Below are 25,901 nucleotides of genomic sequence, written 5' to 3'. Positions count from 1 at the left end.
TTATTGTGGAACACCTAAAGGGTTAACAGCATGTCAGTGGTGTGTGCAGCATGTGTCCTGTGTGTCACTGGTGTGTGCAGCATGTGTACAGCATGTCAGTGGTGTGTGCAGCATGTGTCCTGTGTGTTACTGGTGTGTGCAGCATGTGTCCTGTGTGTTACTGGTGTGTGCAGCATTTGTACAGCATGTCACTGGTGTGTGCAGCATGTGTACAGAATGTCAGTGGTATGTGCAGCATGTGTCCTGTGTGTTACTGGTGTGTGCAGCATGTGTCCTGTGTGTTACTGGTGTGTGCAGCATGTGTCCTGTTTGTTACTGGTGTGTGCAGCATGTGTCCTGTGTGTTACTGGTGTGTGCAGCATTTGTACAGAATGTCAGTGGTATGTGCAGCATGTGTCCTGTGTGTTACTGGTGTGTGCAGCATGTGTCCTGTGTATTACTGGTGTGTGCAGCATGTGTCCTGTGTGTTACTGGTGTGTGCAGCATGTGTCCTGTGTGTTACCGGTGTGTGCAGCATGTCAGTGGTGTGTGCAGCATGTGTCTTGTGTGTTACTGGTGTGTGCAGCATGTGTCCTGTGTGTTACTGGTGTGTGCAGCATGTGTACAGCATGTCAGTGGTATGTGCAGCATGTGTCCTGTGTGTTACTGATGTGTGCAGCATGTGTCCTGTGTGTTACTGGTGTGTGCAGCATGTGTCCTGTGTGTTACTGGTGTGTGCAGCATGTGTCCTGTGTGTTACTGGTGTGTGCAGCATGTGTCCTGTGTATTACTGGTGTGTGCAGCATGTGTCCTGTGTATTACTGGTGTGTGCAGTATGTGTCCTGTTTGTTACTGGTGTGTGCAATTTGTTAGTGGGGTATATTATATGTGGCCAGTGTGTCAATAGTGTCTGTAACGTGTCTAGTATGTCAATGACATGTATTGTATGTGTACAGTTTGTATGTGGTATGTGTGTGACAGCTTCATAATATAATAAAGGGACATGGATGTGTGTAGCCTGTGGTTGGTCTGTATGCTTAAAAATGTCAGTGCTGATTTTAAGTCCCAATCAGGCCCAGACCACTAACCTATGTTTCCCTTTTCTTAAATTCGGGTCAAGGAGCGGTTATTGATTGAACAGTTTTTTTCCTATCACAAACATTTATCCCCTATTTCCATGTTTGAATGGACTCAACTCTTTGGGACTGTCCGAGATGGCCAGGCACTGTAATATCTACAGTCTCATATTGTTGAATGGAGCAAAAGGAAGAACACAGGGCTCCTATTTTAATGATTTGTGGGGGCCCATCAGTTAAACTCCTGCTGATCTGACACTTATCCACTATTCTGTGGACAGAAGAGTCGGGAAGTATTTGTCTTAGGACAACTCCTTTAAGCTGAATCACTAAGATGCCAGAAATGCCAGAAACATTATAGCACAGTTTTCTTCAAATCTTATTTTCCCATAAGGTACTGCACCCTTTAATTGGCTATTGCTTTGTTTCACACAGCTAAATCCTGTGGTAACCCTGGAGATGTGGATAATGGTGAAATGCAAGCTGAGAACTTTGTCTTTGGATCCAGAGTAACATATAGTTGCAATCCTGGGTGAGTATTACATTCAGTTGCTCGTATTCCACCTCTGACTTTTCTTTTAAAAGAGTAAAGCAACTCAAGATCTCCATAGCCCAGAACTGTCCAATGCTGGATGCTATTGTAATGTGGTAATGAGCTATGAGTGCCTCTCCCTAAGTAGATGATCACTGTGACTTTTTATTCAACTCTCTATGGTCACAAATGAAAAAACAAACCCTGTATAGTCTGATCCTGCAGTCATAATCCTTTCTGTCTGTATCCTACTTCTTCCCATCATATTTTTTCCAATATCAAGAAGTAAGAGACAGATTGAAGCTGAAATGTGCCTCCCCCAGGGCACGATCGGGGTCCCAGTGTGTAGGAAATGGCTAGTGGTGATGTGGCATTCAAAGGAGCTGTAGTTGGAGGAATAAGTTGAGTCCACACTTGGTAAAGTTCAACAGTTTTACCTAAATAAACTTGCTTCCAGACAATACTTGATCTTTCTCTTGGCTCGAGCAGGTTTTAGGGTGCATTGGTAGGTGAACTTGGATACCTTGCTTTCTCTTTCTCTGCTGTGCTAATCTCTGGCTTCAGTCTGGTTACTGGATTTTCAGGCAGTTCTAGTACCTTGGAGTGGGGTGCCTTTGGCCGTTGACCCCCTCGCAGAACTTAGTCTGGGAACTGCTCTAGGTGCTCTACGAGCTGCCGCTTCCCCTGGAAGGCTCCTTTGATTTTAGACAGCTTCTTTGGAAAATGAAAGGAGGAGTTTGATTGGTTGCTATGGGCAACTAAGCCAGTTCTACTTTACACCAGTTTGATAAATGACCTCCAATAGACATTCCTGTTCCTATGACAAACATAGAATAGTAAAAATGTAGGTTGAAAAATAACCTAAAACTATGAAAATGCTATACAATTACTCTGGAACACTGTAAACATTGCCGGCAGGAGACGTAGAAACTATGGGCCAGATTTATCATTACACTTCCATCTTACTCCACTTTTACATATGTCCAAAGTCACTTTTGGCTAAGTCAGATTTATTAATGGTCCTTTAATACTGTGATAAATGTGGTTTGACGGTAGCAGTTTATCCTTCAGTAAGCGGCTTTAAAAAAGTCGCACGTCTTTGCAAAAAAGTTGCATGTTCTATTAAAAGGTCGCATAAGATAAGCATTGTCCTCACTGGAGTGAAATTGCACAATTTTTTGCGACTTTTTAAATTGTCGCAATAGTAAATCTGTCTAGACATTCATTTACATAAGAAAACACGCACACTTTCAGAAAACTGGTGAGCATAGCGCAGAGCCAATAAAAGTCGCTAATTTTTGTGCAGTTTTAGCGATTGCACAAACATTAGCGACTTTATTACTCCAATTTGTTTACTTGCGCTAATGATAAATCTGGCCCTATAGCTCCACTTTTGTTGTGATTGTTAAATAGTCACTGTCATTTCACACAACTTTGTATAAATCAATAGTACAAGTTAATATAAGGCATAATTCAGCAGTTATAAATTTCCTCACGTCCTATCCAGCAGAACAATAATGGGTTATTTCTGCCCCTGTGTACTACGGATGGAATTTTTAATTTAATCAAATTAATTACTAATTAATTAGAGATCCAAGAGTATATATAAGAACCTGATACTTTATTCAGCCCTATGGAAGAAAGACAGGCAGTTTAGTTAATATTTACCTATTATTTGTGCCACCTTCTCTGTTCCACTCACATGGGCTGTGGGCTCTTCCAGTTGGGTACTGACTTGAAAGTATTCCCTAGTCTTCCTGTTCAGGTGCATTTACTATTATGCAGTTGAACATGATGGCAAGGGAATACTTCAAGTCAGGACCGGAGTAGAAGAGCCCACAGCCCATGTGAGTGCAGCAGAGATGGTGCATCAGCGGTGCAAAGGATGGGTGAGTATCAACTAAACTGTCTTTCTTCTACAAGGTTGAAGAAAGCATTAGGTTCTTAAAAAGTCTGAAAAGCCCCTTTAAACCTCATCAATGTGAGTCATGCAACACATATCTTTATTAGTTTTGGGCATTAACTTGGGTTAAACTGTGATAAAGATTACATGCTGGTATATTTCTATTTCAGATATAAGATGATATCAAAAAGGAATTACAGAGACTGCCTAGCAGATGGAAGTTGGAGTAATGATATCCCTGAATGTGCAGGTAATCAGTGAAAAAAAGGTAACCAACATTTGTGAGCAAAAGAGAAGTAAGCGAATGGCTTGAAATTGATATGTAGAAAAGGGCACAGTCCTTCAAGTATTGAGAGCAGAGGGCTATGTTCAAAACAGTGGGGCACATTTACTAAGGTCGCCTTTTTTTGGGAGTAAAAAAACAAACAAAGAGGCATATTAACAAAGTCTTCAAACTGTGCCTTATTTATTATCCTTTCATAAATCAGGTCTTTTGGGGGTTTAAGTCTGACATCTAGTGGTTGTTTTCTTGAAAGACAGATTCAAATTCACCAAACTGGTCTAATAAGTATGTGCATGAAAATGTGTGAGCTGAGTGTTGGCTCACATCTCCATGAAAGTAGGCAAATTGGGGAGAAACTCACCACTCAAAACAGAGACAGTCCGCCAGCCCTGGGGTGGCGTAGAAATTTGACTCTTTTTAAAAAATAAGGCGCACCTACATAAATAGGATGAAATTTAGGCGCAAAAGTTAGTAAACTTCTGAGTCTGTCTTAAAACTTTAAATTGGCGCAAAAAGCGCAAATACCTTCAAAACAGGCTCAAAACAGTTGGTAAATGAGACTGAAAAAATAAGACAGGCTTTTTACTCATGTAAACAGGCAGTGGCACTTTAGTAAATGTGCCCCCGTGGGTATAGTTGGAGTATACTTGTCTCCCTAAGGCTAGGTTCACATCTCCATTTGGTAAATCCAGTAGTCTGGTCCATCAGAGTTATCATATCCGGCATAGCTGGACGCTACTGGATTCCTATGCACTGTTATAGAATGCACTAGGTTTCTGGCAAAAAAGTTGTCTTTCTGTCGGATAAATACCGCTGCATGAAGCAGTAGATCTCCTGCAGAAAGTCGACATTTATGCTGAAAACCCGCTGGATCCCTTTATAGACTATAGGATTTACTAAACGGAGATGTGAAAGAAGCCTAATGTGGACACAATAAAAGGTTTTATTAAATTCTCAAAAAAAAGCTCCTTACCATATCCTTTCTCCTGCTTCACTTGACCTACATGGTGAACAGCAGTCTGTTATCTCTTACAAATTTTGGTTGTGTACACATGCACATCTGTAATTTTTACAAAACTCCATGTGGAAACAGCATAATGTATGTAAGGGTTTATTATGAGGCAAGTTGACAACTTAAACCAGCCTTAGAAAAAATTCTAAAAGTGGAGTCATGTAGGTAGGTCCAAATCGACAACACATGGGGCCTCAAACGAAAACATTATTTGAGCTTGTTGAAGTGAAAGGAACACTCTGATTGGCAGGGATGGAACTAGGAAAGGCTGGGCCTGAAAATTAACATCTACCAGCCCCATGTGATAGCTAAAAGGTGTGCTCACGTTAACTTTAGAGAAAGTTTTAGAATAATAAAAACAAATGTATACTCACCATACTGATTCCTAACCCACCTCCTTTCTAGCTCTGCTGCTCCGATAAAAAATAAATAAAAAGGAACTCAGACAATCTCTTCAACCTCGATGTGTTATGTTATGCCAGACAAGACACCTAAATTGATGACCAGACCCCAGATCCCTATCTATCAGACCTCAAATCTCCAATTACTTTGCAAACAGTTTACTGTGGTTGCCACACTAAGTAAGTGTGATGCCCCGCTGCCTCCTCCTGTATCGTACACAGGTAGAACTTGGCAGCACAAGAGGCACTTGGCTTGTCTGGGAAGTCAATTGCAGACATCCTAGATCCCCCTGAGACCATGGGCCCCATAGCTGCTGCTGTGGCAGCTAGTACAGTATTTATTGCTGATTGGTTTACATTAACAGCATGAGCCTCACATAGTAACCACTTGGCCTACTATTCCCCAGATTACTTCGATCTGCTGACTTCCACCTGGCTGGTAAAACACCAGCCTCCCAATTTGGACAGTGGCTGGGCCAGTGGTTTACCAGCCAGTGGAACTTTAGTGGCCGGCCTCATGACATCATGATCTGACATGCCAACTGGGATTTCTCCTGGTAGGGCTAATGACTAGTCCATCTCTAGACTCATGCATACAGGCTTATCACTCTATACAACCATTCAGTTGTACAGATCCATAGTATGACAGATTCCGCCTTTACTTTACAGTCAGACCGCCACACATGCTTCTTGCTTAGCAATACACCTTTACTGCTTACTATGAGAAACAACAACCTGGTTTCCTCTCAGATACTTTATTGCCATATGCACTCATGTCTCAGAGAGTTAGGGACTGTTTACCTTGTCCTCCCCTTTTTGTAATTATTGTTGGACTACAATCTTGTCCTCCCCTCTGGGTGTGTCATTATGATTTACCTTTAATGTGGTTAAAGCCCACCAGCAGTCCCTTGTACCCCCCGATGAGTCTGGGGTATAAACTAATGGATGAAATGCATCAGGACTTACGCTACCCGCAGAAATATAAACCATCACCCCTAGGTAGGGACGTCCAGAGCCTCCATAACGGGGAAAAGTTCCAGACGGGGCTGCCATTCTCAGGGCACTGACTCCATATTTAGAGGGTCATTAGGGTGTACTAGTCTGGACAAGGGCATACTACAGCAAGTCTTATCCATTCTGGCTCCATTATAGATAGTTGTTAGGTGCTTATTCCGCTACGGGAGGTGTTCAAGCAACTTACCGGTAAGACCAATCCAATTTATTGACGGTAGTTTTCTGACATTTTGGCTCCAGCATTGTGGATTATGTGCATCTACACCCAGTTATATTTGTCCCAGGTAACTGGATGCATTTATGTTGGTTTGTGGCACATATTGTTTGGTATGCACACTTGTTTTTTGTGAATGGTGTCTGCTATATGCATTTTTAGACTTATTTTGGATTAAAGGTTAAAGGCTATGTACACTTTCAGAGGCAATTTTTGTTTATGATTGCATTTTACTTATTTTTTTTATAAAAATAATATTTTCAAATGGCCTTTGTTAAAAATATTGAGCCCTTCTGTCACAAAGGGCTAACTGTGTGACTGGAACTTTCACTTTCTGCCATCATCTAATAAACCTCATCTCTAAACTACTAAGAGGTCAAATACAATTATTTAAGCCACATTCTTATCAGTAAGATAAAAACTGAGCTATAATGAGTGTTTGTAAAGTCAGAGAGCAGAGATAAGGAGACCACCAGCTCCCCAACTGACATAAAAGAGAGAAAATCCAGAGTCTGCTACTAGAACATCTCAGCTCTGTACAGAAAAAAGGCTCCATATTTTTAATAAAGACTGATTGAAAACAATACTATTATCTCAAAATAAGTACAATACAATAATTAAAAAAATTGTCCCCAAAGGTGTACATAGCCTTTAAGTTTTATTATTTCCACTACCTCCCTCTGTAGGCTAATTTCATTGTTCTGGTAGATTTTACAGGATGATACATCATTTTACCCCTTACTGTTCTAGATCCATAGTATGGCAGTCATAGCTGTCTACTACTTTACCTCCATATGACTTTAATTTCAGAAAGAGGCATTTCAATAGGATTCTGTTGAATCCAGCAGAATTTTTTTTTAGCATGCTCCATTGGAGTATCATGCCTTAGTACTATGCATTATGAAAAGCCATCAAGCATTGCATCTAGAAAAGCCATCAAGCATTGCCTCTCCAAAAAGAGGCACCATATGGCATCACACAGAGTACCTATAAACAGATACACTAATCATTCTTAATGTTATTAGAAGATAACATAAGGCAAGTTCAGTTCTCTATGTAAGAAATTTCGTGGCTTGTATAATGTACAGAAAACAACAATCTTCTCTCAAGTATTGAGTTATGCTACATTAGCATGTCACAGCTGTGTCACGGTCTCTGTGTGTTTCGCCATGACACAATAGTCGTGCATGCTGGTTGCCTGGGGCAATGTGTGGTTTGTTCGGCATGTGTGTGAACTGCTCCTGATTCCTCTCTCCCTTCCCTGGCTGGTGCGTGTGGATTTAACTACCTGGCTGGGTGTGGTCACTAGGTGCTTCTTATGCCTGTGGCTGGAGGCCAGGAGTCAGTTGTACTCCAGCCTTTGTGTGTGATGGAGTTATGCTCCTGGTCTGTATGTTCCATCTTTCCAGTGTGAGGGCCACCTAGTGGGACATCAATGTCATCACTTTGTTATGTCGCCTTCCCTTCCTTACATGTCTCTTTGTATAGTGTGAGTTATGTTTGGGGTTTCGTTGTATGTCTAGTTGTTGTTTTATGTCTGGTCTCTTGGTGTTTGTAGTCCAGCATGTTTGCTAGACATTTCCACTGTTTGTCTGTACCTCCGGAAGGGGGTGTAAGGGTTCCCCGGAGGGGTAATCACATATCAGTGTGCAGCTCTGCTGGGGCCGCCATGCATCCTGTCCACACGGGGGTCCGGTCTTCATTGCCGCGGCAGGTAAGTGCGAGTTGTTTCTGGGCTTACCTGCCGATTCATTAGCTGTGCACTGCCTGTCCCTTCCCTTGCAGCTAGGCCAGTGAGACTCCTGTTCATCCATCTCTGGGATGAACAGGTTGTCTCAGCCCTTTCTTTGTTTCAGGGATTGTCAGGGCGATTCAGGGCTCAGGTTCCTGTGTATGAGCCCACCTACTATTTGGGTCAGCTCATACGGTGAGGAGTAAGGGCAAGGATTAGGGATGCAATAGGAGGTGACCAGCTCCCTTGTCCCCGGTGTCCTGGCCTAGTAGCTATCCCATCTGCTCCTCATTGTACGGTGGGAAGATTCCCCCACTCCCCACCGTGACATAGTATGACTGTATTATCAATGTGTGTCTGACACAGACCCATTTATTTCTTTGGTTTTTGTGCTCTCTGCATCCAATGATAGAACATGTTCTATTCTTGTCAGTTTTGCTGACATGACAAGAATAGGCATTTTTAACATATGGCAGGATTTTTGGAGTGGGAAGATGCAGGACTCACTCGCCTGTATCCTTACTTTGTGGATCTGCGATTTGTGGGCTGCAAAACATATACGGTCATCTGAATGTAGTCTTAATGAAATCTTTTTCTGGACCATGTTATCTACATATTTTTATTTTATCTCTTTTAGTGCAAGCATGTCCTCCACCACCAGATACTGCAAATGGACATTATTATCCAGAAAGAGAGGAGTATACCTATCTTGATTCTGTTAAATATGTATGCAGTGGAAATCTAGCCCTTATAGGTCAACAGAGCATTTCCTGTACAGAGGAAGGACAGTGGAGTTCTCAAGCCCCAGAATGCAGAGGTTAGATATGTCTTCACAATGCAGTAAAGATAATGTTTACTAGAATAGAAATGAATAATTAACATGCTTTTTAATTGCACCATTAATTTACCATATCTTGTATTGGAAAATGTAGAAAATTATTTGTGGAGTACAATTGAAAAACAAAAATAATTCATCCCTGGTTTTGGGGGTTACAGTGTTCTCTATGTGTTAAAAATGACATGATCACCTTTAGAGACAAGTGAAGTTTTAAAAAATTTGATTCGCCCAATTTGCCATACGTCGACAACAAATTTGATTAGTTCTGAATTAATTTGTCAGAAATCGTGATAAATTAGATATACCCAGGCCACTATGTCTAATCATAATTATCCCACCTGTTGGCCCAATCTCAGTGTGAAGGCTTAGAAGTTAAACTACAGGGAGAGTGTATTGCTGTGTGCATTACGTCCGAGTGCACCCACATTCATAGTTAATCCATTCTGTAGGTACTGTCTACATCACTGTGCAGTGCACCAAGATTCATTGATTATCACTTCGGTTGAACAAAAAGAAAAGCATACAGCACCCTTCAGTAAAGCCAAAAACCCGGGTGTGCCCCTGCAGGAACTGTGTCCTAATGGCTCCTTAGTGGAAAAAAAATAAAGAAATGGAGGCAGCGCCAATAAAGTAGTGGAGAAAAAAACTGTTCTTTTAATACATGTTGTGGCAGTCCAAACACATGCTTTTTAATCCCTTCTGTTAGCTGTAGATTTACTGTGCATCAGTATTATAGGTCAATGTTACTGTCAGGTCTAATTTATTGCCATGGACTTAACCATGCAGTACCCCAAGATTCAAGTAGTTGGCCCATGACAGAGTGGGGAGGGTGGCAGCAGTGGCAGTAACAGTGACAATAGTGGCCTCATGACAGACTGGGGAGGGTGGCAGCAGTGGCAGTAACAGTGACAATAGTGGCCCCATGGCAGATTGGGAGGGGGGGGCACTATTGTGGCAGTATAGCTGTTTTCACGTTACTGTTTATTTTTCAATTTTTTTTACGAACTGAATTTCTTTTTGAACTTCAGCAAAGTAACTGAATCTAATTTTTCAAAACTTCGCTCATCTCTACTTATCGGCACACGAAGGAGGTGTTATCAGTGACTGGCAGCTATCTTATACACACAATGCTATCAATCACTGATAACACCTCATTGTACCAATGCTATAAATAACATGGTGGCTTCAGGTTGCATTGCATTTTGTGGTGACATGTCCTCTTTTATACGTTTAATTCTGGCCTTATTCTTCAATTATACATTTCCACTGCACCAATCCTCAAGGAACAATGGCCTGAAGGAATACACAGTGACACAACACTACCACTCTCATACTCTGCACCGTTTCCTCTGGGGCCCAAAGCTGTAATTGATCGTTGCTAAGTAGAGCCTATGTTCAGTCTTCAGTTCTACTGAGCATTGAATATGCCTGTCTGTAACAAGTTAGATAGGCAGAGTGATGGACAGTGATTGTTAGGCCACATTTACATAGTTAGGTAGTGACTAGAGGTGGCAGGAAGCCTCTGCGTGTTACCCACAGACATCTTCTGAAGACAGAATCTTTACACCCTGTTTTTAGTAGACAATACATTACAAAAATATTTTAAATCACTGTACGTACACAATATTAACACCTTAAGGACCCATGACGTACATGTACTTCATCTCTGGACGTGACTTAAAGACCAAAGAAGTACATGTACGTCATGTTGATCGGGTGGGTGCAAGAGCTGCGCCCGCCCGATCAGCGGCAGGGGTCTGGCAGTCACTGATAGCTGGACCCCTGCTGTATGTGCCGGCATCAGTGAAATCACCAGTGCCAAAACATTGACCCCTGCACGGCTACGGTCAGCGCTGACCGCGGCACGTGCAGGCTTCAGACATGTGCGGGGTGGCTATCGGGTCCCTGCGCTGCTGTGACGGGAACCCGATGGCAGGGAAGGAAGCCCGATGCCTCAAGGCATTGTGACTGCCTTCCGGGAGAGCCTGTGAGATCCAGCACCCTGGATCTCACAGGCAAGCGGCCTGTAGGTGAATTACATTGAGTACCCAAAAAGTACTCCTAAAGGTTGAAGTCCTAGAATGGGACAAAAATTTAAGCGAAGAGAAGTTAAAAAAGCTTTCCCAATTTTTTTTTTTTTAAGTTTCAAGTAAAAAAAAAAGCATCCTCAAAAAATAATTAAAAAAATATGGAGACACTAAAAAACTTTTTAGAAAATGCTTTATTATGTAAAACTGAAACAAACAAACAAAAAAGTTGTCATATTTGGTATTGCCGCATCCGTGACAACCTGCTCTATAAAAATATGACATGATCTAACCTGTCAGATGAACATTGCAAATAACAAAAAATAAAAAACTGAGCCAAAACAGCTATTTTTTGTTACCTTGCCTCACAAATATTTTTTAGTAAATAAAATATATTTACTAGTGCAGGGTAAGATTATTCAAGGTGTAGGGAAAGGATAGGGAGTAATCATTCCACAGCATTTATGTTGAACAGAGTTCAGTAGGGGAGGTTACAGCATGGGTAATAGGAACAATCCTATTACACCTTGCTGCACTGACTGGGAACCCAAATTGCCATTATACAGCTCTGTAATTCCAGAAAACCGTTCTTGTTATTGGGATGTTACAGCCATTAACATGGTTTATTAGTAACATAGTAACATAGTACATAAGGCCGAAAAAAGACATTTGTCCATCCAGTTCGGCCTGTCATCCTGCAAGTTGATCCAGAGGAAGGCAAAAATAACCTGTGAGGTAGAAGCCAATTTTCCTCACTTTAGGGGAATAAAAATTCCTTCCCGACTCCAATCAGCAAGGAAATATTTCTACGTCTTATTTGCCCCTGTGCTGTGCAGTTATATGTTATAAAGCATTTTTTGACTTGTATTAGTGGGAAAAAAGGGGCTTATTAGCCGTTGTGTGGTGAAGTGCTATAATTACAGTACTTTTTGCCGTGTATCAGTGACAAAAGAAAAATATATTTGCAGTTCAGTGGTTCAGTTATATGTTCTAAAGCCCTTCTTTGTGTCTATTAGGCCTGCTGCACAAGACAGTAGTTTTTTGCGGTCCGCAAAAAGGGGTTCCGTTGTTCCGTGATCCGTGTCCGTTTTTGTTTCCTTGTGTCTTCCTTTATTTTTGGAGGATCACCAGACATGAAGGAAAGTAAAAAAAAAACTAAGTCAAGTTTGCCATGCAAAAGAAAATGGACCCAGACGACAATCTTGTGTGCCGCCGTGATTTTTCACGGACCCATTGACTTGAATGGGTCCGCGAACCGTTGTTCGTGAAAAAAATAGGACAGGTCCTATTTTTTTCACGGACTGGAAACACGGATCACGGACGCGGATGACAAACGGTGCATTAGCCGAGTTTTCCACGGTCCCATTGAAAGTCAATAGGTCCGCAAAAAATCACGCACACTGGACACGAGACACAATAACAGTCATGTGCATGAGGCCTTAGTAGGGAAAAAAGGGGCTTGTGTGGTGAAGTGAGAAAATTACAGACTTTTTTGTGGTGTTTCAATTTCCTTTTTATTTATTTATTTGATCTAACAGTATGTCAGACAGAGAAGTTTCTGGTATTACACAGGCGAGTGGCAGAGGCCTAAATGTTTCTGGCGCAGGCAGAGGTCGCAGCAGAGTAAGGGGCCGTGGCAGCAGGGGTCACATCGAGAGGCCTGAGCGCCCAGTGTCGGCTAGCGCTCGTGTCTTGACCAGCAACCGAGCAGTTCTTGAATTGTTGACTTAGTCATCTCTGTTTTGGATCCAGTCCAGTTTTTTTGGGCATTAGCAATACTGATGGGTTACTGACCAAATGCTGACCGAGTGAAGGCGGATGCTCCACAGACAGGATCCGTTTTTTGTGGGTTATTGTTCTGATTGATCAGAGGAAGTGCAAATTAATCAGTGACGTCAACACAAACTTACTGCTGACATTCTCTCCACTCTGTCCAGGGGCGGCTCTACTTGTATGCGCATTTAATAGAACAGGTTCTGTAGACATCTATGTGGAATCAGCTGACGACGGTGTAAAAGGAGTGCGCTTCTTCTTGGCGCTAACATTGACCTGTAAGGCTTAGTTCATACATTAGTTATTTGGTCAGTTCTGGCCCCGTGACTGCACTAATAAGTGAAGTGTGCAGTGATTCTAAGAGCGACGCCTGTCACCTGCAAGTCATACGGACTCGCAGTATTATTTCACTACCACAGCAGACTCCTTATGCATTTCACTGCAAGGCACAAAATTCGCTCATCTCTAATATTCATTAATAGCTTCAATCTTCACAAATGTACATAAAATATTTATGTTGCATTTAAAACCAGTTACTGAGATACTGATTATAGTTGTGATTTTAAATGCAACATAATTATTTTATGTACGTTTGTGAAAATTTAAGCTATTAATGAATATATGAATATATGTAAATGTGAAATGATGATGAGAGTGAGTATTATTTATACCTCACGAATAACCTTTTAAACAAGATTAATACGACTGACTGGATTATGTGGATCCAATTCAGTTGAAATGCCAGCAGATTTGATTCGGCTAAAATAAATTCGACCCAGATCAGAACTGCCCCAGTTGTCCTGAAAAGTCATGTAGGACATTCTGGGGTCTTCTGAGACTGCATGCCGAGAAGAAGCATTAAAGCAAAACATGCTTGGGTTCTTGGGCATTCTGTATGGTTGGTATACCTCTGCTATCATTAGAACCTATCCCTCACGTATACTTAGTACTATACTGTTATTTTGTGCCTGAAGACTTGGTTAGATTCATTTCACGCATGCTATATGCTGTTGTCCACACGCATGCTATATGCTGTTAGATGCAGCTGACTATTTAATATAGAGGTTGATCCCTCCTTACTTGACCCTAGTGTTGTGGGTCTATTTTTGTATCATATGTTTTATTCAGATTGACCATATAATAAAGATGTGATTTAATACTATGTTTATTTTGTGCACTGTGCTGGTATTTTTAATTGGTGATATATTTTTTTTTTACAACTCAAGCCTATTTGTATATACATAATTTTGTATTGTAACAGATGCAATTTTGATTGGTACATGCGAGATGAATCCCAAAAACGTAATGTTCGTTGGAAGCCGAAGTTTTGGGAAAAAAACAAATTCAATTAGTTTGGAATCATTTCCCTCATCTGTAGTGATAAAATAACCTGGGGGGAGGGGGGGGGGGGGTGTTCCAGTGTCTACAGGATTAATTGGAGAGGAGGTTTTACAGAAGCATGATAGAGAGCTAGTTGAGCCACCTGATAATGTTTTTGTCACATTGAGGAACTGAGCCCATCCTGGGATTTATGCTGATATAAAATGGCCCTGTTGACTCTAGGGATACCACTACTGTAGACATATGTATTTATCAACGTCTGGAAAATCCAGAGATAATGATTCGGGGGGAGCAGGCGAAAAGGTTATAGTAATTCAGGCAAAAACAAAATTTTTAGAGCATGAACCCGGCCCAGCCATGGAATGTGATATTTACCCTTGTCTTCCAAAATAGCTACAATATACCTTAGAGCTTACTAAACCCATCCTGTCATTCCCATCCCTGTTGAAGGTGTTGGACTCTTTCTCCACAGCCAAAGGGCTCTTTACAGTCCTCATAAGTCCTCTTTACAGTGTGACAACTCTCCCCTAGAATATATTCTGGGTAATCCTATGTTCCCCCGAGACTCCAAGCACACACACTTGCCTGGTGGAATTCCCCATTCCCCATTCATTTTTCTTTTAATTTAGCTTTAAATTTTGCTGTATTTTGTTATATACTGTTTCAAAACTTCAATAAATAACCTTTAAAACATAATACACCTTAGAAGAGAGGGTAAATAGCTAACAAGCTAATTAATCTAGCTGGTTGAATACCCTATGAAAAGAAAATTAAGACGGTAAAATTGTGACTGTTGAAGAGGGGAGTGAAATGTTTTGTGCATGAGACTTAGTATGCTTCTCCACTAGGACTAAGATTGATCCAAAGTTGGATAAAACCCAAAGTACGCTGGCCTGGGAGATGAGAGAGGAAACAAGTTTCAGAATATCATTGTTGAACAAACATAATTTATAAGTTACTGAGGATAATTCTAGGCCTTGTATATGGGATCATGGCAAACATGAATTGCTAAGGTTTCGAGGGCTAAAATGAAGAGCAAGGGCAAAAGCAGACAAGCCTGATGGGTGCCGCAAGGGACATTAGAACTCAGAGAAAAATCCATTATAGTGCACTATAAAGAGTTTTCAACCAGGAGACAGAATGCAGAGGAAATCCCCATCTATCCAGTGCCATAAAGAGGTGGTATGCCCAAAAAACTGTATCAAATGCCTTACTAATATGAAAGGAAAGAGACATTGCCCCAGTGCTCAGGGACTTACTGGAAACTTAAAGTGGCCCTGAAAAAACAAACAAAGTGGCCCCACTCGGTCTCCCATCAGCCACAGACCTGCTGCTTAGCTTCGGGAGCGAGGATCTGTGTTCGACCTCGTTCCCAGGGCGGCTTTGCTAGCTGGGAGTCTCCTTGCTACTAGGTCTGCCCTGAGCGCCGAGCTGATCACTCGGTGCTCGACTTGTCTGTCTGTCATGTGACGCTGGCCACGTCACATGACCCTCACTCGCCACTATAAATACAGGCAACCTGCTGGCTACAGGTTGCCTGTGATACTGGTCCATTGGTGCTTCCTTGTTCTTTGGTTCTAGTCTTCGGCTGCTTGTTCTGATTGACCTCCTGACCTTGTGACCTCAGCTCGTTCTTTGACCTCGACTTCATCTCATCCTTTGTACGTATTTGCTCTCCTGGATTGACCTTGGCTCTGACTGTTGACCTTACATTTGCCTGCTCCATTTGTACTCCCCCTTCTCCTGGTTCTGACCCTTGGCTTGTTGACCTTCTGTATCTTTCCTCTGTGCACTTATGTAAGTAAGGGACCATCACCCAGTTACGCCCCGTCGCCTAGGGTGGGTAGTGTAAGTAGGCAGGGACAGGGGTTGAGGGTGGAGTCAGAGTGTACCCTTTTTCCTTCCTCTCTGATCCCTGACAGGTTCATAGAGTGACTTAGGTCTGTCCTGGGTGCACTTATCTGTTCATTTGCATATGGATTGAGTATATTTTCCCCCAAATAAAGAACTAAATCCATACTTGAAATGTATAATTATGTTCAGCCGAGGTCGCCCTACAAGACATGTTGCCAGGTTTTACAGTTTCTTGGTGACAGGTTACCTTTAATTGTAATGGCTGGGGTCCTGATTGTCTTTCCTTGAGCTCAATAATACATTATGCTCAAAGTTTCACTCTCATGATTTTCTGTTTATTCTCAGCTGTTCAGTGTACTGATCCAAATGTGGACAACGCATACAAAGTTTCAGGATTTATAGGCCCATACATCATGAACACTGTTGTGAGATTTAGGTGCGGGTCACAATATAAAATGATTGGATCTGATACTGTGAAATGTAATGAAAGTAGTAAATGGGAACCTGAACTGCCAAAGTGTGTTGGTAAGTGCTTACTTTAAAGTATATATTTATACATAATTAAAAGGGTTCTCCTGCTTCAAGACTGAACCCGGATGTAACCTCTTTATTCTTTTACAACACATAAGAGGACCATCGGAGCATTTCTTTGCTACTTTGCATAGTAGCCGCCTCCAAGCGGCAGGGCTATAGACCACCCATTTGACATCACCGGGCTCACCGCTAGTCGGAAGTCTCTGGTTTGCATAGTGTTGTGAAGCCTGCTGCGTCACCGGCACACAACAATGGGTCACACTGAGCGATGCAGCGCAACAAGGGGGAGCATTGAAGCAAGGAAATGCTCTGATGCGCCTCTCATACGTAGTAAAACAATAAAGAAGAGCTTGTATCCAGGTCCAGCTCTGAACCCAGAGAACCACTTTAACTTTGAGATGTCATTTATACCTGTTGCGCTGTCAATGGATCTTTCCCAATGCTGGTTGTTATCGATTGTTATTGTAACGGAACGCCTGGCACCCCGACCGGGTACCTCCGTCGATAGATGCTCCTAGTGCTTTCCGAGGACTCCAAGCACTCCACTTGACACCGTACGCCCTGCAGACCCCACGAACCGCCGCAGCTTGGTTGGGGTCTCACCGTCCTCCACCCACGCTGGACCTACGACAAGGCTCCAGGCTCCAGTGGGTGAACCTCTCCTACAGCCAGAGAGCAGGAACAGCTCTTACAAGAGCTAGTAGTTATGCCAGGGGAGTATAGCAAATCTTCAGCGTATAGCAATCCCCCAGTTTGATCAGTTATCCAAACACCAGTCTCAGCATGATGAAGGATAAAACAGGAACCCTTTATTGAGGGCTACCCGCCCGTATTTATGCAGGTCCCCATCTGGTGGCCACGCCCTTAGGGGACCAGAATGGAGACTGCGACACAGGACAGATATGCAGAAATTCAGGATACACAGACACAACACATCCCCACAATGCATCATGGTTTCCTCCTCTCTGCCTGGCGACACCCGAGGAGCAATCCAATTATGTCTCAGGACAAAGGGAAAACACCAATACACACGTGGAGACAACAGGACAGGAATCACCACCCAAACACACAATGTCACACCCCCACAGCAAACACAGACATTTAACATATCCCCAGATAGCTCAAGTCTGAGTGCATATCATTAGGTGAATACACAAATACAATAATATTAGCTATCTGGGTGCCCTCACATAACATACAATTTAACTGAACGCATAATAACATAAAACACAATTCCAAAGACAGATTTAAGCTGTGCGGCCGGTCTGTTTTCTTTAAAGTTAGTATGGGCCATAATCCTGAGGCAAGAGGCTAGCAACCAGCCCCCTCCAAAACACCGTGGCGAGGTTGGTTTCGTCACACATCTCCCCTTTCCAGGGAAGACTAACCAGATACCTGACCTCACGGTCAGTACCTGAGTTAGTCTGGCAGTCCAACCACAACCCCATACTGGACCTGTTGAATTTTGGGGCCTGGCTCTGTTCCGTATGTCCCCAGCTGTTGAGTGGGCATCTGCGACTCCTTGCTGCCTTGTGGTTCTCCAGCTTGGAGCTGTAGGTACTTGGTGGGCAGAGGCCGACTGCGCTCTGCCCAGATGCCAGCTCTTCCGCGGGGGTAGCCTGTGGAAAGTGCGGCTCTGAAGAAGAGGGTAGGGGAGGGCAGAGGCCGACTGCGCTCTGCCCAGATGCCAGCTCTTCCGCTGGGGTAGCCGGTGGGGAGTCCGGCTCTGGAGAAGAGGATAGGGGAGGGCAGAGGCCGACTGCGCTCTGCCCAGAGGCCAGCTCTTCCGTGGGGGTAGCCGGTGGGGAGTCCGGCTCTGGAGAAGAGGATAGGGGAGGGCAGAGGCCGACTGCACTCTGCCCAGATGCCAGCACTTCCGCTGGGAAGAAATCAGTGGGTAGCGCAGGCTCATCCCCTGCCCCCAGAACTCTGTTGGGAAGTAGCTGGGAAGGGGAGGGCTCGCTTACCTCCTCCTCCTGGTATCCCTGCGGAGATGGATGGGGATCTGGACCGACTGTCCAGCATCCCTGTAGGACTGGCACCGAGCCCGCGGTCTCATCTGCGCCTATGCAGAAGGGCTTGTGTTCCCCTTTTCCTGGTATCTCCGGCTGCTGGTGGAAGGTGAGGCCGGTTGCCTCTCCTCCCCAGGACTCTGGTTGCTGTAAGGCAGAGGGACCCCGCATCTCCTCCCCCTGGAACTCAGGTTGCCGCTGGGGAGAGAGACCGGTTGTCTCCTCTCCCTGTGATATGCACTGCCGCTGGAGATCTGGGCAAACGGCCCAGCATCCCTGTAGGGCCAGTAGAGAGACCTCGGTCCCATCTCCACCTGCCATCTGTGGGTCCTCCCAGGACCAGTCTGTGAGGTCCCTCAACATTTGCGAGTCAGGATCACCTGCGTCCACACCTGGCAACTCCGGCTGCTGCTGAGGGTCTGGGCCAGCATCCCGGTGGAGAGCCCTTGGTCCCGTCTCCACCTGCCTGTTGTGGTTCCTCACAGGACCAGTCTATGAGGACCCCTACCTCTGTAGCTGGTACTGAAGCAGGGGATACTTCAGTCGGATCTTCCCAGCTGTAGGGTTGTAGGTCTGGGACTGCCACCCAGCTCTCTGGCAGTGTATATTGGGACCGAATTGAGCTGAAGAAGTATTGGTAGTCCTGCTCCAGCTCCCACTCCTTTGTCACTAGAGATGCCAGGTCTTGTCTCACCTCTCTCGCTGTAGCCCAATCATGCATAGCCTCTCTGTAGTCATAGATATCCCAGAACCGGGACCCTCCAGCATCTCCGAACTCCGGTTCTGCGAAGGCCTCAAACAACAGGCCAGGGCCATCATAATCCTCACCCTCGGGTCTGTCGTGCTCAGCCATCCAGGGAGAGTGCCGAATCACATACCACCAGAGTGCCTGGTAGGCGTCATCTAGCCAAAGCTCCTTCCATACCAGGCTCTCCAGTTCTGTCACCCACTCATTCAGGGGCTCCTCTCCCAGAAGGGGCATTCGCAGGGCCACTCGCATCCGCAACTGCTGCTCCTCACTGGGGAGACACTCGCCCCGCCGACGCTGTACATCTTCCAGGGCCTCGTGCCAGACGCCTTTCCGGACTGCATCCCTCCAGTCCGGGTCATCATCCTCCTCGTAGTGGAACGCTGTTCGAAGACTAGCCGATTCCATCCTGCTGTAGCCAGGGGAGCTGTACGGATACTAGCGTTGCCCTCAATATACTCCACGAACGGTGTCTCCGAGCTGCTTCTCCTCACACTAGGACGCCATCCCACCGCTTGCCACCAATGTAACGTAACGCCTGGCACCCCGACCGGGTACCTCCGTCGATAGATGCTCCTAGTGCTTTCCGAGGACTCCAAGCACTCCACTTGACACCGTACGCACTGCAGACCCCACGAACCGCCGCAGCTTGGTTGGGGTCTCACCGTCCTCCACCCACGCTGGACCTACGACAAGGCTCCAGGCTCCAGTGGGTGAACCTCTCCTCCAGCCAGAGAGCAGGAACAGCTCTTACAAGAGCTAGTAGTTATGCAGGGGGAGTATAGCAAATCTTCAGCGTATAGCAATCCCCCAGTTTGATCAGTTATCCAAACACCAGTCTCAGCATGATGAAGGATAAAACAGGAACCCTTTATTGAGGGCTACCCGCCCGTATTTATGCAGGTCCCCATCTGGTGGCCACGCCCTTAGGGGACCAGAATGGAGACTGCGACACAGGACAGATATGCAGAAATTCAGGATACACAGACACAACACATCCCCACAATGCATCATGGTTTCCTCCTCTCTGCCTGGCGACACCCGAGGAGCAATCCAATTATGTCTCAGGACAAAGGGAAAACACCAATACACACGTGGAGACAACAGGACAGGAATCACCACCCAAACACACAATGTCACACCCCCACAGCAAACACAGACATTTAACATATCCCCAGATAGCTCAAGTCTGAGTGCATATCATTAGGTGAATGGCACTCAGAATACACGAATACAATAATATTAGCTATCTGGGTGCCCTCACATAACATACAATTTAACTGAACGCATAATAACATAAAACACAATTCCAAAGACAGATTTAAGCTGTGCGGCCGGTCTGTTTTCTTTAAAGTTAGTATGGGCCATAATCCTGAGGCAAGAGGCTAGCAACCAGCCCCCTTCAAAACACCGTGGCGAGGTTGGTTTCGTCACAGTTATATATTTAAATGTTGGTTTTTACCCTTTTTTTTTAAGGTACTTGTCGATCTGTTCCTCGCTACCAATATGCAGAACTAGTGGAACCGACTGCTGAATTAATTTTCCTTGAAGGAACAATATTGAAGTACAGATGTAAGGAAGGCTACGAACCTATTCCTGGTGCAGTAAATACAGTCACGTGTTTAGGACTGCGCTGGTCTTCTTCTCCTGAGTTCTGTAAACGTATGTATACTTTTCTAGTAATACATATGTAAAGATCGCTGCCATACAGCTTCGTACACATAATTACACAAAAGTTATAGGGGTCAAAATATAGCGACAAAAAAAATAAAACTGATTTTTCTTCCCACTTTTTAATTTCTTTTATCACTATCACAAAGCACAAAAAAAAAACTATACATATAAAGTATCGCCGGATTCATACTGTAGAATAAAAGTAACCAGTCAGTTTTATCGCACATAAATCGTCATAAATAAAAAAATAAAAAAACGTAAAACTGTGGTGGAATTGCTATTTATTTATTTTTTTTCAATTTCACCCCATTTGGAATTTATTTCCCGCTTCCCACTACATCATATGTAATATTAAATGGTGACGTGGTGGCGTTTTCCTGCAAAAAAAAAAGCCTTCATATGGCTATTTGAACAGACAAATAAAAAAGTTATGGCTGTGGGAAGCACAAAACAAAAACACAAAAGAAAAATAAGACCTCCAGGCCTTAAAGGGTTAAAGTGGATCTGTCACTATACTTTAGCATATTATATTGACAGCTCTGCTAGGCTATGCAAAAATGGATATTTTCTACAAACAGAGAATACAGGCTGGTATTCTGGTGTAGTCATAAAGAGAGCAATCGCCCCGTTTTTTTCTAATCCAGCTATGTTTGACAGCTGCTGTATATCTGCCACTATGCTTAATTGCTTGTCACTCATTGCTGAGAAAGTTAGGCCTCATGCACATGACAGTGAAAAAAAAGTCAGTTAAAAACTGACACACTGTCAGTTTTTCATGGCCATTTTGCATCAGTGTGTGCATCAATTTTCTGTCCGTGTGTCCGTTTTGCATCCGTTTTGGATCAGTTTTTCATGTCCCTTAAAAATGGACATGAAAAATTGATGAATTTGATTGGCAGTTATTTCTAGATCCACCCTTCTGAGAACACCCACAGGATAGTAGGCCCCCAGCTAAAATAATGTCCCCCAGCGAAATAAATTTCCTCCACAGTGTATATAATTTTTTTTATAATGCCCCCATGTAGGCCCCCAGCTAAATAAATGTGACCCACAGTGTAAAAGAACGGCCATGTGAATAGCCCCATATACTTTCACTGGTGCTAAAAACGGCTGTGTGACGGCCGTTACTTAGATGGCCGTCACACAGCCATTTTTAACTGTCGTGTGCATGTAGCCTTAGGCCTAGTGTTTTGGTCAGTGATTTACATCAGTGATTGTGAGCCAAAACCAGGACTGGAGCCTCCACAGATATAAGGTATAAGGGAAAGATCTGCACCACTGACCAAATCACTGAAATGTGAACTCGGCCTTTTAGAAAGAAGCCATGGGAATTGCTCTTGGCATGTAAACACCATACAAGGCAGTTATATACAAAATATTTTATGCTGGTTGGCAATCACTAGATTTTGGATGTTGCATACACTGAACAAAAATAAACGCAACACTTTCAGTTTTGCTCCCATTTTGCATGAGCTGAACTCAAAGATCTGAAACATTTTCTACATACACAAAAGACCCATTACTCTCAAATATTGTTCACAAATCTGTCTAAATCTGTGTTAGTGAGCACTTCTCCTTTGCAAAGATAATCCATCCCACCTCACAGCTGTGACATATTAAGGTGCTGATTAGACAACATGAATATTGCACAGGCATGCCTTCGATGTGTGCCAGCAAAGGAGAAGTGCTCACTTAGGGTCCATTCACACGTCCGCAACATGTTTTGCGGATCCACGGATCCGCAAAACACGGACAGCAGCAATGTGCGTTCCGCATTTTGCCGGCACTAATAGCATATGTCTATTCTTGTCCGCAATTGTGGAGAAGAATAGGACTTGTTCTATTTTTTTTCGGGAACAGAATTGCGGACCCGGAAGTGCGGGTCCGCAGTTCCGTGTCTGGGCAGCACGTCGTGCTGCCCCATAGAAATGAATGGGTCCGCAGTTTGCGGAACGAAATTGGGGATGTGTGAATCGACCCTAACACAGATTTAGACATATTTGTGAACAATATTTGAGAGTAATTGAAATTGCCATTTTTTAAATCCCTTATAGGTCAAAATGAAACATAAAAAATTTGTGAGCCTTAAAATATATAACAATAAAAAAATATAAAAGTTTAAATTACGCTCCTTTCCGTATAATAAAAAAATAAAATAACAATAAATATAAACATCACCGTGACCAAAAATGCCAATAATATTAAAATAAAAAATAAAAATCCAATACAGCGATTGTCGGAATTGAAAAAAGGGTCAAAATAGCCGATTTGCCCTTTTTTCATTGCTTCTCTTACCCAAAAAAATGAAAAGTCACAATCTAAAATGGTATCAATAAAAACTATGAATTGTTCTGCAAAAAAATGAGCCCCTAATCAGCTCAGTAGACATAAGTATTAAAAAGTTATGGGGATCAGAATATGGTGATGTAAAAAAAAAAAAATATTTCTCAAAGTTTACATTTATTTTTACACTATTTACACATAACAAACCTATACATATGGGGTATCAGTGTAATTGTACTGACCCATAGAATGAAGGGCATGGGTCAGTTTTGCCGTAAACAAAACGCCATGGGAACAGAACCCGTATAAACGGTGGAGGGATTGCGTTTTTTTCCAATTCCACCCCATTTGGATTTTATTTTGCTGCTTTCCACTACATTTTATGCCATAATTAATGGTGCCTTCACTGATGAATAGAACATGTGTATATGTGTATATTAAAACATAAACTTTATCAATTCACATTAAAATAGAAAGAGAGTGAATCACTATTGCAAATTAATCACAATAAGGACAAACCCTTGCTAAGCTGTACACACTGCTGGGTTGCCAACGAAGAAAAAAAAAAAAAAAAAAAACTAGCCAAAGGGTTAAATAAAATGTATTTGTACAGCACCACTTGATGTTTGCTTTGTTCCACATCTCATTTCACCTCACTTAGGTGGTCGCACATGTTCAGTTCCATCCTTCAACTGCCACCAGCCATATCCACTTTTAGAAGCTATGACAGTTACAGGACATGCTCCCTGAGACACCCCCTGGGCTGTCAGCTTGAAATAAATCCAGCAAAATCTAGCAATTAGAGCAATACAAGGGGTGCACGCTGGATCCATGTGAGGTACAGGGCTTGGAAAAGATTGTCATGTACCATATGATGCTAATCGCCACTTTGCTCAGCATTTTACAGAGCCATACTAGGGCTACTTTGGAGACCCAAGATACCTCTGCTGTACTTTCATGCGCCGCAGTATGCATTCAATTGAATGCACAAGCATGCAGAGTATTTATTTGCTCTTTATTCCACACATTCCCAACAGGAAATCACAGCATCACATGCGTTGAAAGGTATAAGGAGTTTGGCTTTTGTTGGGAGAACATCTGTATGCGCAGAATCCAACAGAGCCTGTTATGTGCATGAGCCCTCACAACTGTAAATGCAGTTTTAGTCATGTATAATTGTGTTCTAGAAAGATACATTATGGTGAAATTGTTGTGAAATTGTTTTAGGTTCAGTTTTTTAACTGTTTTCTTTTACTCAGCAATAAGATGTGTAGAACCTGAAAATGTGCCTCATGGAAGAATTACTTCTGGCAATTTCGTATATGGCAGTCGTATAACATATGCCTGTGATACTGGGTGAGTAAAAGAAATTGTTTTAGATTATTGCTTTTTATTACAATACTTAAGACCCATACACCATATTTACGGTAGTCTATGGTAGTGAAGGTGTTAATGTAAGTAGTTCTGGTGATCCTATTATCTATCTACATTTTTTATGGGTAGGGTCAATACTAGTGATGATCGAGCATGCTTGGCCGAACACCTGTTCGGCTCGGCACATGGCGGTACTCAACGATGAAGTCAATGACCCAACCTGGGAAGGTGGAAAGCTGAGCGTGGACAGCAGTACAGAGGGGGAAGGATCTGCAGCACTGCAACAGGCTGGAAGAAGCAGTGGGGGTGGCAAAAGGGAGAAGGCAGGCCACATCAAACAGGTCCGCAACTGTTCCACGGAGCACCCGTGCGGCAATCTCCCTTGCCAAGGGGTAGGTGTTCCGCAGTCTGGCTCTTTTTTGAGGAAAGTACAGATGACAAAAGAATTGTAATTTGCAACCTGTGCCATACAAAAATGAGCAGGGGCTTGAACACTAGCAGCCTCGCCACCACCAGCATGATCTGCCACATGGCATCCAAGCACTGTAATAAGTGGGACGAACGCCTGGGTCCACAATCTGTGTCTGCGGGTCACACCACTGCCTCCTCTTCCCCTGGGTTACATACTGGCCAATCCCCTGTCCAAGACGCAGGCTCAGATGCCTCTCGTCCTGCAACTGGACCTTCGCAAGCACCATCAGCGACCACATCCACTTCCGTGTCCCAGCGCAACGTACAAATGTCCTTACCCAGGCATTTGAACGCAAGCGAAAATCGCCACCCACCCACCCACAGGCCATAGCACTAAATACCCAGCTTTCCCAATTACTGGCCCTGAAAATGATGCCATTTAGGCTTCTGCACACTAAGGCCTTCCACAGCCTGATGTCGGCGACCGTCCCGCATTACGCAGTCCCAAGCCGCCACTATTTTTCAAGGAGTGCCGTGCCGCCTTACACCAACATGTATCCCGTAACATTACACGTGCCCTGACCAACGCAGTTACTGAGAAGGTCCATTTAAACACGGACACATGGACAAGTGCATTCAAACAGGGACGATACATTTCCCTGTTAGTGGCTCCAACCCCCACTTCTCCTCCTCTTCCTCCTCCTCCACTTCCACCTCCGAATTATCTGCATGCAGTACCAGTCAGTAGCTGGAAGCAGTGTAGCACTGCAGTGGGGAAGCAGCAACAGGCCGTGCTGAAGCTGATATACTTAGGGGACAAACAGCACACCGCCGCAGAGCAGTGGCAGGGGATAAGAGACCAGACTGAGCTGTGGCTCTCGCCACT

The 25,901-nt window shown here is 43.6% G+C and overlaps 1 protein-coding gene across 2 annotated transcripts in view; it reads left to right on the top strand.

Annotated features, from left to right (window-relative positions):
• LOC122933388 (complement receptor type 1-like) overlaps positions 1–25,901 on the top strand; it is a 131,075-nt gene that overhangs the window by 53,050 nt on the left and 52,124 nt on the right. For both annotated transcript variants that reach the window (XR_006388426.1, XM_044288355.1), the window contains exons 8-13: positions 1,491–1,587; positions 3,661–3,740; positions 8,784–8,963; positions 16,325–16,504; positions 20,750–20,935; positions 24,490–24,586. Coding sequence is in view for 1 of the 2 variants with exons in the window: in XM_044288355.1 (XP_044144290.1) it covers positions 1,491–1,587; positions 3,661–3,740; positions 8,784–8,963; positions 16,325–16,504; positions 20,750–20,935; positions 24,490–24,586 (820 nt within the window). In the remaining variant the exon portion in view is untranslated. The remainder of the gene's footprint in view (positions 1–1,490; positions 1,588–3,660; positions 3,741–8,783; positions 8,964–16,324; positions 16,505–20,749; positions 20,936–24,489; positions 24,587–25,901) is intronic.

Source organism: Bufo gargarizans, chromosome 3, assembly GCF_014858855.1.
Source record: "Bufo gargarizans isolate SCDJY-AF-19 chromosome 3, ASM1485885v1, whole genome shotgun sequence".
Taxonomy (NCBI): Eukaryota; Metazoa; Chordata; class Amphibia; order Anura; family Bufonidae; genus Bufo; species Bufo gargarizans.
Note: the sequence above shows the minus strand (reverse complement) of the source record. Positions and strands in the feature narration are given on the sequence as shown.